At 40.0% G+C, this 16,733-nt stretch overlaps 1 protein-coding gene across 2 annotated transcripts; it reads right to left on the reverse strand.

Annotated features, from left to right (window-relative positions):
* Window positions 1-6: 6 nt before the first annotated feature.
* LOC146575195 (chaperone Ric-8A-like) lies at window positions 7-16,334 on the reverse strand. 2 transcript variants are annotated; one of them, XM_085269832.1, is made up of 12 exons: window positions 15,992-16,334; window positions 15,530-15,628; window positions 14,656-14,703; window positions 13,918-13,935; window positions 12,631-12,720; window positions 11,895-12,445; window positions 11,412-11,547; window positions 10,592-10,780; window positions 8,540-8,634; window positions 8,264-8,414; window positions 1,560-1,655; window positions 7-1,480 (listed from the first exon to the last, which is right to left on the reverse strand). In XM_085269832.1, the coding sequence occupies exons 2-12, from the start codon at window positions 15,617-15,619 to the stop codon at window positions 1,163-1,165; spliced, it is 1,782 nt and encodes a 593-aa protein (XP_085125958.1). In that variant the 5' UTR covers window positions 15,620-15,628; window positions 15,992-16,334; the 3' UTR covers window positions 7-1,162. The 2 variants fall into 2 exon arrangements, with proteins under 2 accessions (XP_085125958.1, XP_085125957.1); XM_085269831.1 differs by having other exon boundaries at window positions 15,530-15,672; window positions 15,992-16,330.
* Between the last annotated feature and the right edge of the window lie 399 nt (window positions 16,335-16,733).

Here is a 16,733-nt window from a genome sequence, read left to right on the forward strand (position 1 = left end):
GTCTCCAGTAAAAAGAGTTAGACATAACCAGGCCCCAGATGTTCAGGTACTCCATGAGCATCTGGCAGCACAAATGACCCAGCTGCTAATGGATGAGACACCCAGAATGGCTAACTGAAGGCCACAGTTCTGTTACCCAAGGACCTCCAGAAGCGACCAGAAGGGACCAAATACCAATAGCCTGCCTCAGTACCACATGGAAGCTCCTGTCGGGCACCATAGAGGCTAAGATGAACAGGCACATGGCTCTCAATACATAAGCATGGCATAGAAAGGGATAGGCAGAAACACCAGAGGGGCCAAACATGAGCTGCTGGTAGACCGAGCAGTCGTCCTAGACTGCAGTACCAGACTGAAATGTGCACTGCCTGGACCGACTACAAGACAGCCTATGACTCAATGGCCCACACATGAATCCCCGCATTTCAACTTTATTTAGTTATTTATTTAATTTTGTACTTTTCCGAGTGTTTTGATATTATTAGGATGATTTAAGTTTAACGAGTTAGTTCTGAGTTCATTCTTGCCACGTCTCTGAGTTTGCCCGTCAGACAATCCAGCACATAACAGCAGGGTGCAAGAAGCTAGCAGGCAGGGCATACATGGAACGCCATAACCAAGTGGCCGGCATAGTGTACAGAAACATCTGTGCCGAATATGGCCTGGAAGTCCTGAGGACAAAAGGGTGGTGGAGAATGGTCGAGCTAAGATCCTGTTGGACTTCCAGAAACAGACAGAAAAAAATGGTGATGGCTAACCAACCATAGTGGTGGAAGACAGAAGAAAATGGCCGTAGTGATGGATGTAGCGGTTCAGAATGACAGCAATATCAGGAAGAAGAAACACAAGAAGCTGGAGAAATACCAGGGGCTCTTTTTTTTTTTCCAGAGAAGACACTTTCACCTGCCAACCATTCCATACATAACTGCTTACATCTAATAGTATTGTCTGCTGTTATTGTACTGCTAATTTTAACATTTAACATGTTAACTGAGGCCTGTAAGATCTGAGATGTAGCTCCTCGGTTTTTCTGGAATTTCTCAAAGCTTGTCTGACCTTGGGGTAAATTGGATAGAATGTCAGCTCTTGGGAAGAATAATTCAATTCAATTCAATTTTATTTATATAGCGCCAAATCACAACAACAGTCGCCTCAAGGCGCTTTATATTGTACAGTAGATTGTACAATAAATAATAATAATAATAATCTGCTCTAAGATTACTGCTGATGTTTGTTCTTCTTGGCACTGTGTTAACTCGCACCTGACTGTATAGAGTCCTTTGAAAACTTGACTTTTCCCATCACTACAGTTAGTCTTGCAAACTGCAACTATACCATTTTCTTTGCAGAGCACAAACAGCAGTTCAGCAGCACAATCCTTCACATCTGTGTCAACGTGGGTCATTAGGCGGACCAGCTGGCCTCTGAGGGAGCTGTCCTGCTCAGGTCTGATGGCAACATCCCTCAGTGGAGGTAGGATCTATTCCAAATGTTGAGGTTAGATAAAAAATTGCTGATACAGTTTCCATTTTGTACTTTTTTTTTCTTTTTTTTTTTACCTTTTGCCGTATGTAGTGACGCGTCTCCCTGTGTACCCGAGAACTCTCAGTCAGTAGATTCAGTACAGGTGTTAGTTTCTCCTTCAGCTTTTGGCCCTGTGTACAATTAAACAGCTTACATATGTCACTAAAGATGAATAAAAACTGGGTAACACTATATAATAATATAGTGTTAATAGTGTGATAACACTATTAAGCAATAGTAAGGAATTAGTAAGTAGGGATGGGTATCAAAAACCGGTTCTTGTTGAGAACCGGTTCCCACTGTTTCAATTCCTTGGAATCGTTTGCCATTTTTGCAAACGATTCCCTTATCGATTCCAGTCGCCCCGAATGACGTCACCACGTTGCGGAGCGTCATTTACCTGGCAGGAAACATGGCGGCTCAAAAGTTTGGTTATACTTTACGAGAACGGATGACAACAGGGCAACTTGCAATACTTGCAAAGTAGATGTTTCATTTAAGGGAGGAAACACGACGAATATGCAAAAGCATTTGCTCACAAAACACGCGATGACCTGAAATGAATGTCGTGTTTTTAATTCCGCTCCGGACTCGTGAATCTCAACCCAGCAAGAGAGATGCGGTAACGTTTGCACGTCCTCTCCCGTTAATGCGCAGGTAAATAATCAACAACAGTGCATATTATGTTAGCGTGATCTGCCTTATTACAAAACCTGCCATCACTGTGCATTTAGGTGACCATGATGAGACAGAGTCTGGCTCAGATGCTGGCAGTTCTTGCTGCAGTCTAGCGGTAGCGTCTCCTTTCAGGCCGGGATAGACGAATGTCACCGAGCAGTGACTCAGTTTGTGGTCAAAGGCTTGCACACATTTGTCACAGCAGATGATTTTCGGTAAGTGAATGCGTTTAATTGTAGGCAGGGACATTACTGGATATTCTTGTGTAATTGCTACAGAATCATTTATGTTATACTTTGTTATTGCTACAGAAGAATATTTATTTATTATTTTACATTTACAATTTTTGTTTCCTGGGGACCCTGTGACACCCCACTGAAGAGCCGTAGGCTGGATCTCTTAAGATCTCCCTGTTGGGTTTGTAAGGCCATGTAACTCCTAAATTTCTATCTTGTTCAAAGAGAAGATATAAAACAAAGTTCTAAGCTAATCGACCTTAGTGTCCTCCTTTTTTAAAAAAAAGAATCGATAAGAGAATCGAAAAAGAATCGAATCGTTAAACAGAATCGAAACTGGAATCGGAATCGTAAAAATCTTATCAATACCCATCCCTACTAGTAAGTGCTTATCATCACCTCATCATCATTACCTTTATTTATAAAGCACTTTAAACAACCACAGCTGACACAAAGTGCTGTACAGTGAGAGCAACGACTGACTGACCCCCACATAGAGTGAGTTACAGTAGTCCAGGCAGGAAGAAATAAAAGCATGTATCACCGTTTCAAAGTGCTGCCTCGAAAGAAAGGATTTTACTCCTGCCATTTGCCTTAAATGATAAAAACTGGACTTTACCACTGCTCTGATTTGGTTGTCCAATTTAAAATCACTGTCCAACTTAAAACCAAGGTCGATAACAACAGGTTTAAAATAGACTTCCAGGGGTCCCAAATCAACAGAGGAGGACTCGCAGGAACCACTGGGTCCAAACACCACACTTCTGTTTTCTTTTCATTTAAATTCATCCTTTATAAAGCATTAGTCCTTCTCAGTGTATCATTTATAAACAGATATAAATGTTTTTTTCTTGATTAATAAGCTCATATATAACATGTTCATGTTCAAGTAAATAATTAACAGAGGCACATTTATATATATACAATGATTAATGACATGAGCTCATTGTTGTTCAGTGTGTTAATAGATGTTTTATAAATATTATCTATAAAAAAATATGTAGTTGTTAGGTTAGTATTTTGTGTGACCTCATGTAAAGTGAGGACTATTTTTGGCTTATTTTTAAATGAAAATGAAAGTACCTCAAGATTCAAACAAGTCTCAGCTGTCTTCACAACACAAAATGACACAGACAAAGCACAAAGAGATACAAATTATACAAATATATATTGCCAGATGCAAACGTGACCCACCTGAGGTTTGCAGAATACTGAAATGTAGAAAGGACCAGAGTCTGAATCAGTTTGTAAGAGGTGTTTAAGAGAGAAAGCTACACTGAGCTGGAGCCGCAGCAGTGAAACTTAAATATACTACAACTTGTTCATTTAAGCTAAAATAGGAATAAGGTTATTACAAATCAGTAGTGAAAATTTGACAGAGTTTCACAAACAGGTGTAAAAACCATAAACAAAGCGTTCATCTTATTAAACTGATAATGCAGGAAAATGTCTCTGGATGTTTAAGAGTTCATTCCTGAGGTTCAACGTTCCTCTGGTTCGTGTTTTGTTAGCTAGTTTTAGTCAAGTCAGCGTCAGGTTCAGTTCCAAAGTGCTCCTGAATTAAGCAGAATAGTTAGGGTGTCTGAGCTCAGCTTAAATGAAAGAAGTAGTGGATGGTCTCTGTCTCGTTCTTCTCGGGGTAAGGATGTGATCAAGTTAAGAGGTGGTTCTCCATCATCAAGGAGAATTATCTGTGTCATGAGAATGTAATGGAAACTACTTTAATGACATTTGGACTTGTTTGTGAAGCTCTGTCAGTTACTCACTACTGATTTTGATAACTTTATTCATATTTTATTTTAAATGAATAAACTTCAGTATATTGAAGTTAAGCTACTTCTAGCTACGTCGCTTCAACTGCTTAGTGTATCTTTGTCACTAAACCACTCTTAAAAACTCTGGTTCAGCTGTATTACCTCAGATTATAGTGGATTATGTTTGAATCTGCAAATAAATATTTGTTTATTCTTTATCTCTTCATTTTTCTGTTATGAAGATGAGCTGATACTTATTCAAGTCTTGAGTTACTTTTATTTTTATTTATAAATGCTTTATAAGGCAAAAGCATTCCTCACTTTAGATGAGGTCACACCAAATATCTACCTAACAGCTACTAACTGTCTGAAGTAACTGTGAAGTACACTATAGAGATGTCCAAATTCATAGTTTCATGGTCCCCATGTCTCTCTGGCTGGCTCACGCTGGCTACGGGTTTTGTTGTTGTTTTTTTATGCCTTTTCTCCTCCTCTCTGCCTGGGTGGAGCTCGTTACGGGCTCTCGTTCTTTGCCCACGCACCTGTGTGATTGTCTCCACCTGCTGCTGATCTGGCTGATTTCCCCAGCTGCTATTTAAGGCAGTGGCACAGAGCAGCTCACCGCTGGAACGTTGAACCTCCTGAGTTCGTGCTCTCGGCATTCTCAAAAGATTTCCCTGTGTGTATGTTGCTGTGTAACTAACAGTGAATTCTGTGTGTAGATATCCCCCTTCTGGACCAAATCACGGACCCTTCCTGGGTGTGGCGGCGTGAGTGGAGTTTTGGAGCGAGTGCGGCTGAAGAGGAGTGAGTGTGTGCGGAGGAGCTGTGGCGGTGACTGTGCAGAAGAGGAAACGTGTGTGTGGATTACCCCTCTCTCCCCTGGAGCCCTGGTCCCCCCTCCCAGCTCACTGTGTATGTGTATATATATATATATATATATATATATATATATGGTAGGCCGGAAATGTGAAATTAGACGGTCTAGCCTTCAGATCTGCGTCACCAGCTGTCTCGTTGGAGTTTAATAAACTCGGACGTCTGCTCCTTGCTATCTAAAATATAACAGGACACTGGAGTAAACTCTCAACCATTTCACACTTCTGTTTAATCAGTTTTCTGTTTGACGTTTATTCAGCTGTGTGAAAACTACAACTTTAATCTCAGCCAACTGATTTACTCAGGAACAAATAAAACACTGAAAAAAGCCAAACAATAACATTTTTAAGTTATCTGAGTGACTTACAGCGGCTTGCAAAAGTATTTTGCCCCCTTGAACTTTCCCACATTTTATCACATTACAGCCACAAACATGAATCAATGTTATTGGAATTCCAGGTGAAAGACCAACACAAAGTGGTGCACACGTGAGAAGTGGAACGAAAATCAGACATGATTCCAAACATTTTTACAAATAAATAACTGCAAAGTGGGGTGTGCGTAATTATTCAGCCCCCTGAGTCAATACTTTGTAGAACCACCTTTTGCTGCAGTTCCAGCTGCCAGACTTTTAGGGTCTGTCTCTACCAGCTTTGCACATCTACAGACTGAAATCTTTGCCATTCTTCTTTGCAAAACAGCTCCAGCTCAGTCAGATTAGATGGGCAGCGTTTGTGAACAGCAGTTTTCAGATCTTGCCACAGATTCTGGATTGGATTCAGATCTGGACTTTGACTGGGCCGTTCTAACACATGGATATGTTTTGTTTTAAACCATCCCATTGTTGCCCTGGCTTTATGTTTAGGGTCGTCGTCCTGCTGGAAGGTGAACCTCCGCCTCAGTCTCAAGTCTTTTGCAGACTCCAAGAGGTTTTCTTCCAAGACTGCTCTGTATTTGGCTCCATCCATCTTCCCATCAACTCTGACCAGCTTCCCTGTCCCTGCTGAACAGAAGCCCCCCCCAGAGCATGATGCTGCCACCACCACATTTGACAGTGGGGATGGTGTGTTCAGAGTGATATGCAGTGTTAGTTTTCCGCCACACATAGCGTTTTGCATTTTGGCCAAAAAGTTCCATTTTGGTCTCGTCTGACCAGAGCAGCTTCTTCCACATGTTTGCTGTGTCCCCCACATGGCTTGTGGCAAACTGCAAACGGGACTTCTTATGGTTTTTCTGTTAACAATGGCTTTCTTCTTGCCACTCTTCCATTAAGGCCAACTTTGTGCAGTGCACGACTAATAGTTGTCCTATGGACAGATTCCCCCACCTGAGCTGTAGATCTCTGCAGCTCGTCCAGAGTCACCATGGGCCTCTTGGCTGCATTTCTGATCAGCGCTCTCCTTGTTCGGCCTGAGTTTAGGTGGACGGCCTTGTCTTGGTAGGTTTACAGTTGTGCCAGACTCCTTCCATTTCTGAATGATGGCTTGAACAGTGCTCCGTGGATGTTCAAGGCTTGGGAAATCTTTTTGTAGCCTAAGCCTGCTTTAAATGTCTCAATAACTTTATCCCTGACCTGTCTGCTTTGTTCTTTGGACTTCATGGTGTTGTTGCTCCCAATATTCTCTTAGACAACCTCTGAGGCGTCACAGAGCAGCTGTATTTGTACTGACATTAGATCACACACAGGTGCACTCTGTTTAGTCATTAGCACTCATCAGGCAACGTCTATGTGCAACTGACTGCACTCAGACCAAAGGGGGCTGAATAATTACACACATCCCACTTTGCAGCTATTTATTTGTAAAAAATGTTTGGAGTCATGTCTGATTTTCGTTCCACTTCTCACGTGTGCACCACTTTGTGTTGGTCTTTCATGTGGAATTCCAATAAAAGTGATTCATGTTTGTGGCTGTAATGTGACAAAATGTGGGAAAGTTCAAGGGGCAAAATACTTTTGCAAGTCACTGTAAATATCATTTTTAACCTGAGTAGCGAAAGACCAGGGGGGCTTTTAAAACGATGTGCAGGGAGTTCGCTGTTCTGTTCTCACCCCAGCTAGCTATCGAGCTGGTGGGTAACAGACGTCTCCGAAAATGTGGGAGCACTTTTGCAAATATGTGATATCTTGATAAACCGAGCAGATATTTGAAGTTTACACGGCTGCTTTCTCACCTGAAAATATCTTTAAAGTTTATTTTGTGACCCAGAAAGATTAATAACAGTAATATTAAAACTTAGTAGTGGCCTCCATTGTTGGAAACCGGAATTGGCTGGGCCACGCTATGAATTCTGGGATATGGTGGGACACGAAGGACACACCCGACCCATCCTTCAAATTCGGGGAATAGGAGGGCACATTAGTCGGCTGCATTCGGAGGAGTCTACGAATTTTGGACAGCCTTCGTCGTGTCGCTGTGACATGCGGCCTCAGGAGGATGCGGCCCATGAATTTGGACACCCACTATGAAAGGAGTATTTATAAAACTCAAAAGCACTGAGGTCATATCTTAGTCATTCTATATATATATATTTGCATTTAAATACTTTAATTATTTACTTAGACTTTATAAATGATGGCATTAACATGTTATATGTTAATGCCATCATCGCTTACTTTATTTGGTAAAGTAAGAGATCCAATTTGGATCGGTTAGTTACTTTTTATTATCTATTAAATAAATAAGCAATATAATCTGTCAATAACCACTGTAACCATAACCATGCTATAGGGATGACATCATTCTGATGAAATAATGAAAATCCTTCACTGTCAAGCTGTTGTAGGCAAACAAAAGATTCCTTGCAGGTGTAATACAAGGAGATAAAGCTTCTGCTTTTCAGAATCATTTTATTTTAAAGTCAGTGAAGTAGATATTTTGTGTATCACGAAAAATACCTACTTTGCATAATGGTTCAACCATTCTGTATTTAGGTTTTAGTAGATGATAAGAATTCTGGTAAGCCATCGTTTCTATAATCCTCGGTTATAGAAAAGAAGGCTTTCCTGGTATGGTTTAGTTAAGGTTTAATTATTTGTTACTTCAGGAAATCTTAAAGTTGATCCTGATTTTTCATTTTCATCTGTAAAGCTCATCAGACAAAACATACCAGCACTGATATCCGTATCAGTCATGTTGTCAAACTAACCTATGCAGTCACAACATGTGTTTCCTTCACCACATATTCACTTGCCCTGTTTAGCCGTCGGTTCATAAAGAGCAACAATTTGTGGACACAGTCCATGTTGACCCCTTCGCACTTATGGGATGCTTGGTCCACCTGGACAGACACCAGGACATCCAGACATGTCAGTGGCAATGCTGACAGGACATTCACCGTGTGCCTGTGGACAGAAGTCATAACACTTTTTAGATCAACTGTAAGAATGTCATCTAGGTTATCAATAATCACTCCAGTATCTATTATTTTAGCCAAAACCATCTAAAGCTTCAGAAATACTAGTCTGACCCTTGGAGTTCTTCTAATGTGTCTTCTCCTTCACATGACAGGAGCAGGCAATGGCGCAGCACAGCCACTAGGTGTCGATACAGGGCAGCATCTTCCTAAAACAGTTAAACATGTATAAGATGCAAAGTTTATAACAACTGGGCATTGGTCACACCTCCTCCTCTCTGAACCTGAAGCATGTGCATCATTTTTTCTGTGTGCTAATCTAATGTTTTTTAATTGGAAAAAAAATGTTTCCTGCAATGAATTTGTTAATATACTTTTATCATATCTTCCTTTTCCACTGGATTTACAGATAATATAGGACTGAAAATATTTATTTTGTTTTGTTTTTAGCAGGATTTATGTTTTTTCTGATTTTCCCTTCTGATGACTAAACCAGGGGTAACAGACCTAGAGCAGCAAGGCTTACTGCTAAATGGCACAGATGTCAAAATGCCCAAAGTTACAGTGAGATCGTTTGGGGAACATTCTCAAATTTACTTTCACATTTGCTCTTAATATTTATATACTTTATTTATTTCAGACAGGTTTAGTCTATGTGATAAACAAGAAGAAAAATGTATATTGAATTTGTAAAGGCCAACAGTTTCAAAGGGAACCATAGAGGCAGAGTAGCAACACCTTTGTATTTTCTGTTTGTCAGATATAGACGGCTTAAACAGAGTTTACTTGCCATAGTTAACACACTGTATGCTTTTGTTGCCTCTGCAAGAACTTTGAATAAACAACCCTGATAATGTGAAAGTGGCATCATCAGGCTTCAGCGTAGGACAAGAAATTTCTATCTAAAGCCTGTTATAAGTTTTTTCGATGGCTGAAGCACAAATCACACAGCAGAAACGTAATTCTCACCACTCTAAATGCAGTTCTCAAATCAATAACACATTTCCACACACACTTCACTACCAAAGACATTTTCACTGTGTTGATGCACCTCTCACTTAAATCTCACAACACATTAAAACTGCAGTGTGAGATATGTAACTGAAGCCATACCGGCTTAACAAGGTCGGCGTCAGGTGTTGAAGGACCAGAACACTCTGACTATATTCTCAGATTGTGCATATTTCTCTGTTTCCTGATCCATATAGTTTCACAAGCATCAATTTTGTAAAGTTTTAAATAAATCCTTCACATTTCTTTTTTTCTGAACAATTTTGAACCCACATTAGCACTATTTTCAAAGTCAGTGAGGCTTTAATAAAAGGAAAAAGCAACTCAGTATCAACGTCCTGAAATGGTGGTAAAAAGTTTTACACAAGGTTGAAATGATTGACTGACTTTACACATTTTGACATATGTGAAAAAGATCTTGATTTTTTTGGTTGTCTTTGCACAGATGAGTCTGCATTAGGAAAAATGCCTGAACTGTTGTAAAATTTGTATAAAGAGTGGTGAGAATTACATTCCTGCTGAGGACAAATCGATCAAGAACAACTGCAAAGAGTAGATGTGTAATACTCCGGAAATATATATAAATAAGCTCAATGAAAGATTACTGAATACATTACAGGAAGGCAGAGTTGAGGCAGAGTTGACAGACTGAGGAACAAGGCTGGAGATTTGGGGCGTGTCCTGCCTGGGCTCAACTTATGTTGAACTGCTGATCAGTTAACTATGATTCAGTTGCAGCCTGTTGCCTTGGTCTACCTCCCGGACCAAACTGAAGCTCTGCTACTGGACGTTCAAAGCTTATTTATCAGTGACGGCAAAAGAAAAGGATACAACACGTGCCCCTGCCCAACTTATTTTTTTGGCATGGCTTTCAATTAAAGCTCTGAGTGATTTGCAAATCAACTAACAGCAACGTAAATGGCAGCAATAATAATGTATTACACATTTTTTAAAATCCCATTAAGAGACAAAACCTAGACATTGGTCACCTCTGAAAAAAAATATAGGATTATCTTAAAGTGGACACGGTATTGTAAACAAAATAATTTAGTGATAATACCTGAACAAACATTCAGATGTTAGCAATATGATGTTAGTTTCTTTGATTTAGTTATTAAGCTCCAGCTAAATTGGAGGAATCCCCCAGCTAATCACCTCATCAGGCTCCTGCCTGTGGAACATGTGAGTGATGTTGAAGAGTGTCTTGAGGATCTCAATGACCTTCTGGGACACCTCCATGGAAATGGGAGGTTGTTTACTGTCGGTAAGCACCTCATATTCCACACCCCAGCTCACAGCCAGGCACTGCTCCAAGGCTTTGGTCAGCAGTGACACTCCCCGCTCCTGACAAGAACAAACAAACCACTGAGCTTTAAGGCAGATGTGAAGCACGGTTCTTTGACACTCTTGATTTCAGGAGACCAGAAAACATGCATGTTTGTCCTGATCAGCATATAAGGCCTACAAGGGCTTGGAGGTGGTGTGACTGTCTGTTTGTCTAATTGTGTAGGCTTTGTAGGTTTAGTTATGATGAAGAAATACTTAATCAAATCTTAATTTTATTATTCCTAAGATTTTAATGTGACAACAATCTACAGTCAGCTGACATCCACTGCTCTGTCACTCTATTGTGAAATGATTTCTAAATAAAATGCTAAAGTTTTGGTCCACTTTCAGTATAACTGGAATATTAAATGGCTCCTGTAAATAACAGTATCATATCTAACAATGTCAAAGGACATTTTGAGAGACTTCATGTGTTTGAAGCAATCATGGTCACTTTAGATTGTCCAACATGAAAAGCCTGTCACAGATGTCCCGTGTCAACTCATAGCTTGTTGCTCATAAATGAATACCATACACACCCAGGATAAAGAAAGTGTGACTGCATTTAGTTTCTCAAGATCACCTTTTTTATTGCTAGAAAGCAATGATACCATGTAATTCCATCCTTGATAGGTTAGAAATCATTTACCTGTTGCAGCTGCAGCCTGAGTTCAGGTCTCAGGGCTGTGAGTAAGAAGAGTAGCCTCAGCTTGTAAAAGTGGCAGCTGAGTGGCACTTTACTCCAGATCTCCTCCTTCAGACTCTCCCACAAACCTTGCAATAGCCTTTCATGAATATAGGAATCACATTTTCAGGCAAGCAGTTGAGCTGATTAGCGTCACATCCTTGTATATAAAGAATAAACAGTATTTGAATATAACTAGAAAAAATAGTTGCAAAGATTGTAAATGATTTAGGAGAAAATAAGTGACAGCCAAGAATGGTTTTCATATGAGTATTTTGACATTGCATCCTGTAAGATGTCTCAAATGTATCATTCTGATGTTTTTGTTTGCCTTCATTTGACATTTTTATTGAGACTTTATTGCCAATCGTTTTCTTAGCAGAGAATGAAACTTGTAGCTTGGAAGGCAACTTTACGACCAAGTCGACACATTTTTAAAAATGTCACCTTAGTGCACTGGCTCTCTCCTGTGCCCGGGGGCTGTTGTAGATGACATTACACAAGACTTTCAAGGCTTCCTTCCTGCACACCTCTCCATCCTCCTCTTGTTCCTCACTGTTATCTTGTTGGGTGTCTTTTTTGCCACGGGAGAGCGCCACATGCACTCCATCATGTTTCTGCTGATAGCAGTGATTCACTGAACCACGTGTGGCTGGAGAGACAGCTCCTTCAGCAAGAACAGAAAATGAAACCACAAAGCACCCAGACGGGGCAGTGCCGGCTTCTGCACCCTGCTCACAACTACTCACAGCTCTAATATGGGTTGTGCTGCATGATCTGCCCACGTCACCTTGAGCTTCCTGATTTTCTTGCTGTAGGCATGTCTGTGGTATGGCGATGCCTCCCATGTGTGCTAATGTGAGAAGGGCACTATCAGTGACCATGTGCCCCAGGGCCCTACGGTCACGGGACAGGATACGCAGTGTATGCAGGCAAACCCGTAAAACCGCCGGCTGTAGCTGACTACCAATGAAGCACAACAGGGCTGCAGACAGATCCTGAAAAAGTAGTCAGGGGGGAGATGTTACAGTGAAGAAGGTTTAGAATGATGAACTGCAAGGAGAAAAGACAAAGAATGCAAAATGTGCAAATACAGGGATGAGTGTGGCAGACTTGTGTTAGCATACACAGGGACATGTAGCCATAAGAGTAGACACACAGGGGTATGTAATCACTGGCCTACCTGCCGGAGCAGAAGCTCTGCATTCTCATCATCTGAGTCAATGTCAGAGTCGGAAGCAGGAGCACAGTCCCTGAATTTTTTCTTCCTGAACTAATTACCCAAGAGAGAGAGAGATAGCACGAATCACTGCAAAGTCTGTTTAATGCAACACAAGAAGCTCAGCGTGTTTATAGTTTGAACATTCATTCAGGCTTCATCTGAGATTCACTGCTGAGGGAGCAGTGCTGACTGAGTGATGATTATGACATGGCTGCATGATAATAAAGACAAGTACACATGACCACTTTTTTAGTCATGCTGTATTTGGATATTTACATCCTCTTCACTTTATATCCTGCAGCACTTGCACTACAGTACTACACTAAAGTTATAATACCAAAAAGCACTGAAGTACTTAAGACAAATACCACATCCTTTTATTGTGGTAGTTGTATGTAAGTTTAGTGGTTTCACTGAAAACTACAAGATCATTTAAGCAAATATCTCGATGACATTAATTCGCAGCGTACAGAGAGTGTAGAGGAAAAAGAATAGTTTGTGTAGCTCTAGCATGTCTGCACAGTGAAGGTCAGCGCTGCTAATGCTTAGTCATGAGGTGTTCAAGCAGCTTTGAGAACATGCTGCTCTAAATATAATTAGCAATCGCTTTTGGAACTCACATGCACACACTGGTATTATTTTGGATTACTGTTATACTGAGTCAGCACTCGCTCACTCACTCTCTCTGTCTCTCTATCTAATTATAATTAACTTTAAAGGTGCTTTATTCGCACAAGAGTTCCTAAAAACAATATTGTCAAAACGTCAAAATATAATTTTTTTAATAAATGTTAAAGGTATGTTGATATATACTCGTGTGGTAGTAGTATACTAGTGATGTATAATACAGTGCTGTTCTAAGCTTGATCGGGTGTGTTTGAAAGGAGCCAGTTAGTGTCGGCACCAGCTGATATACAGGACGCCTTTGGGGGAAAGCAAGGAGGCTGGATTTAAGGTGATTTTAAAAAATGAAGTGCTTTCTTTTGAACTATCATTATCAGTGGGTATATGCCTGGTTGGTGGTTTGCACTGTGCATACTGCATGTAGAGGGAACCCCATGATCGGCTACCATACAGTGCAATGGCCAATATATTTTAATTGGAATTTGGAAGTCAGAAACTCCTTGTATCTAGATAAAGAAATCAGTTTGTTTGCATCCAGTTTTAAGATCACACCAACATGCATATCCTATCAATTTTCTATCTAGTGTACATGTTTGCTAATTAAAAAAAATCAATGCCCCAAACCTCTTCCAGTTGTTGCTGCTGCAGCCAGATAGTCCATGAACAGTGACAGAAATACATGTAAAAAGTAGAATTGATATTTAAGCATTAGAAACAGATGAAGACTGAGGTGGAGGAGGACAGCAGAATCAGCACAGATGAGCTGGAAAGAAATTCATTTGAGATGGGACTGTTAATCATTCAGGTTCAAATTTTACCTTTATTAACTGCAGTTCATAAAAATTGAGGGCTGCTAAAACGTGAGGATGAAAAACAAAATGAAAATAATAAAGAGGAACTTTGTCAAAGGGTACACAACAGACCAGAATTCCCAGCAGTTAATAGTCTGGTTTTTTGCCCTTTTCTTGTTTTTTAGTTTGGCAGCAGAACCCCTCACAGAAGCAGCAAGAGAAATTCAAGCAAACTGAAAATCAGCAGAAATAATCCAAGAAGACTTTTTTTGTCTATTCCAGATCATCTAACGTATTCCTGAGCCTCTGTTTGTTGGTGGGTTGGGATAATCACTGAGCACTTGGAAAATCATGTGCTATGAAGATAGGAAAACTTTTCTAAAAACAAATAGCAAAGAATCAGAATACTCCAGTGACTGCTATAAGCATGCTTTATAATATACATTTAGAGATCACGCTAAGAGTCAAAACACAACTGACAGGGTGCTGACATGAGAGTGGCTGAAGGCTATGGCAAAGGAAATATAGACGAAAAGAATGAAACTACTGGAGAGAAGCACACAGAGCTGACCTTTTGCCTCTCCTGTGCCTCAGTGTTGAAAAAGAAGCACTCTGCATACTGTGGAGAAATGAAAGAACACAAGCAGTTAGGAAAACGGAGAAAAGCCAGATCACAGATTTGCACTGACAAAGTGTCCTAGAATATAGGAACATCAGTCAAACTGCGATTTGATAATGGCAGTGCCAATTTAATTTCAGAAAAACAATATTTTAAGGATACTCGTTTTTCATATCATTTCTTATTCATTCATATTCATTTTTTTCTTTCTTTTTTCAGAGAATAGCAGGTTCACAACATAGATATATATATAGATAATACATATTTTTAATAATGACATACACTCTTAAAAGAGCAACTGGAAAAACTGTTTTTTGTCAAAGGTTGAATGATTGAACCAGAATTCCTTCAGCAATGCAGCATCATACAGGTGGATCCTGCTGGAGGCAGAGCAAAAATAGGGACTAAGGTGTTGGCTCTGGCTCAAAGACCGGAGCTGGCGAGGCCACTCAGACCAACACGGGCACCATGACAGGAACTAGAGGGGTCAGCTCTGGTTCTGGACTAGCCAGGCCAAGAAAACTAGCTGCTGTGACAATCAACACTGACTCAGTCTCTGGGAAAACCGCTAGAAGCCACCAGATTCTAAATTTGTGCAACGTCCAATTTATAATGCTAATTAATTGTGTCTAATATATTAATGCAAAGTCACTTTTAAATAAGAAGAAACCTGATTTTTTTGCTGAAGTGCTGTAATGATTATATGATGATAAGTAATATTTAAAATTTTTAGCTTACAGTGTCGAAGGTACAGAAAAACTGTTTCCATTGTTGCATAAATAAATACTTCTATAGCAACACAGTAATTGTAACAGAGAATAGTGACCTGTGTGTTGTAGCTGTTGAGCAGAAGCTGCACGCTGTCCTGGTCTCTGCGGACGATGCTCTCAATAATTCTCTCTATGTCTGGAACCATGCTTCAAGCCTCAGCACAAAACAGGATGAAATCAAAGCCAAATGCAAATACAACTAAAAGACGATCAGACAGGACAGAAATTTATCACCAAAAATAAGTTTCAAATAAAAAGTTTTAACTAAGTATTTTAATGAACTTTGATAATGAACTAACTTCATTCAAATATGATCTGAGATAAAGTACAATCATTAAAGCACATGTCAAATTTGACAGAACAATATCTAATAAAAAATTCAGTGCTTGTATAAATACATTTGCACGATAACCATATACTGGATTTTTTTTGTTGTTGTTGTTGTATCTATGAAGTGCTGAACGACACTGAAGTTTCCTCTGAGTTTTACAACAGTAACCCAGACATTTTTCACTCACCTGCTGGTGTAATAAAGAGAAGGACACACAACCACTGGCAGCTTCTTATCACCGAAGAAACCTTTGAAGCAGCTAATCTTCTTTCTCTTCTCTCTGTCCTAGCCCCACCCCTAATTTCTATAAGCTTTGGATTTACAGCACTACAACCACACAGCACACTGATGAACTGTGTCATTCTCTCTCTACTGCACACTTACACCCCACAGTTCGGTCTTCCCATGAGTGCTTGATTCGGTCGGTGTTCCCAAAAAGGTTTGCCATATCCTTTTCTCTCACTGACCTGGAGCTTTGTCAGTATTCATTTGCATATTGTGGACTGCTTAGGTTTAATGTCCTTGTGTATCATGTTTAGAGAAACAGATTACAAAATAATCCTTACTAGGACTCTATGCTGAATTGGATTTGCATCACACGATTCCTGCTTGAGATACAAAGTTCCTGAGAGGAAGATAAATAAACTGTACTCCACCCCATGCTTTCGAATGTCTGATGGATGAACTATTGTTAGAGCTCTCAACAAAGAGTAAGGCTAAATTACAGAAAAAGAAGGAACACTGCTGCCTTGTACAGCACAACTGAACAGTTGTTTTAAAGTGATGCTATCTACAGTAAACTTAAATACATCAATTCAAACGTTTGGGCAGTGCCTTTGCATTAGCTAAAATCCACTTAGCTATGATGCAAACATTCTTGAAAAGACTTCAGCTCAAGGCTATTGATTCATTGGGGCATTTGTTATTTT

Source organism: Mchenga conophoros, linkage group LG4, assembly GCF_057382185.1.
Source record: "Mchenga conophoros isolate Kocher_MC1m ecotype Shallow Benthic linkage group LG4, M_conophoros_male_GT1.1, whole genome shotgun sequence".
NCBI classification, from domain to species: Eukaryota; Metazoa; Chordata; class Actinopteri; order Cichliformes; family Cichlidae; genus Mchenga; species Mchenga conophoros.

Excerpts from the sequence above, each read along its gene's own strand:
- LOC146575195 (XM_085269832.1), bottom strand. The coding sequence starts at position 15,619 with ATGGTTCCAGACATAGAGAGAATTATTGAGAGCATCGTCCGCAGAGAC. Across the intron at positions 8,415-8,539 it reads ACATTAGAAGAACTCCAAGG|GCACACGGTGAATGTCCTGT; the intron begins GTCAGACTAGTA and ends TTCTGTCCACAG. Across the intron at positions 1,481-1,559 it reads GTCACTACATACGGCAAAAG|ATCCTACCTCCACTGAGGGA; the intron begins GTAAAAAAAAAA and ends CATTTGGAATAG.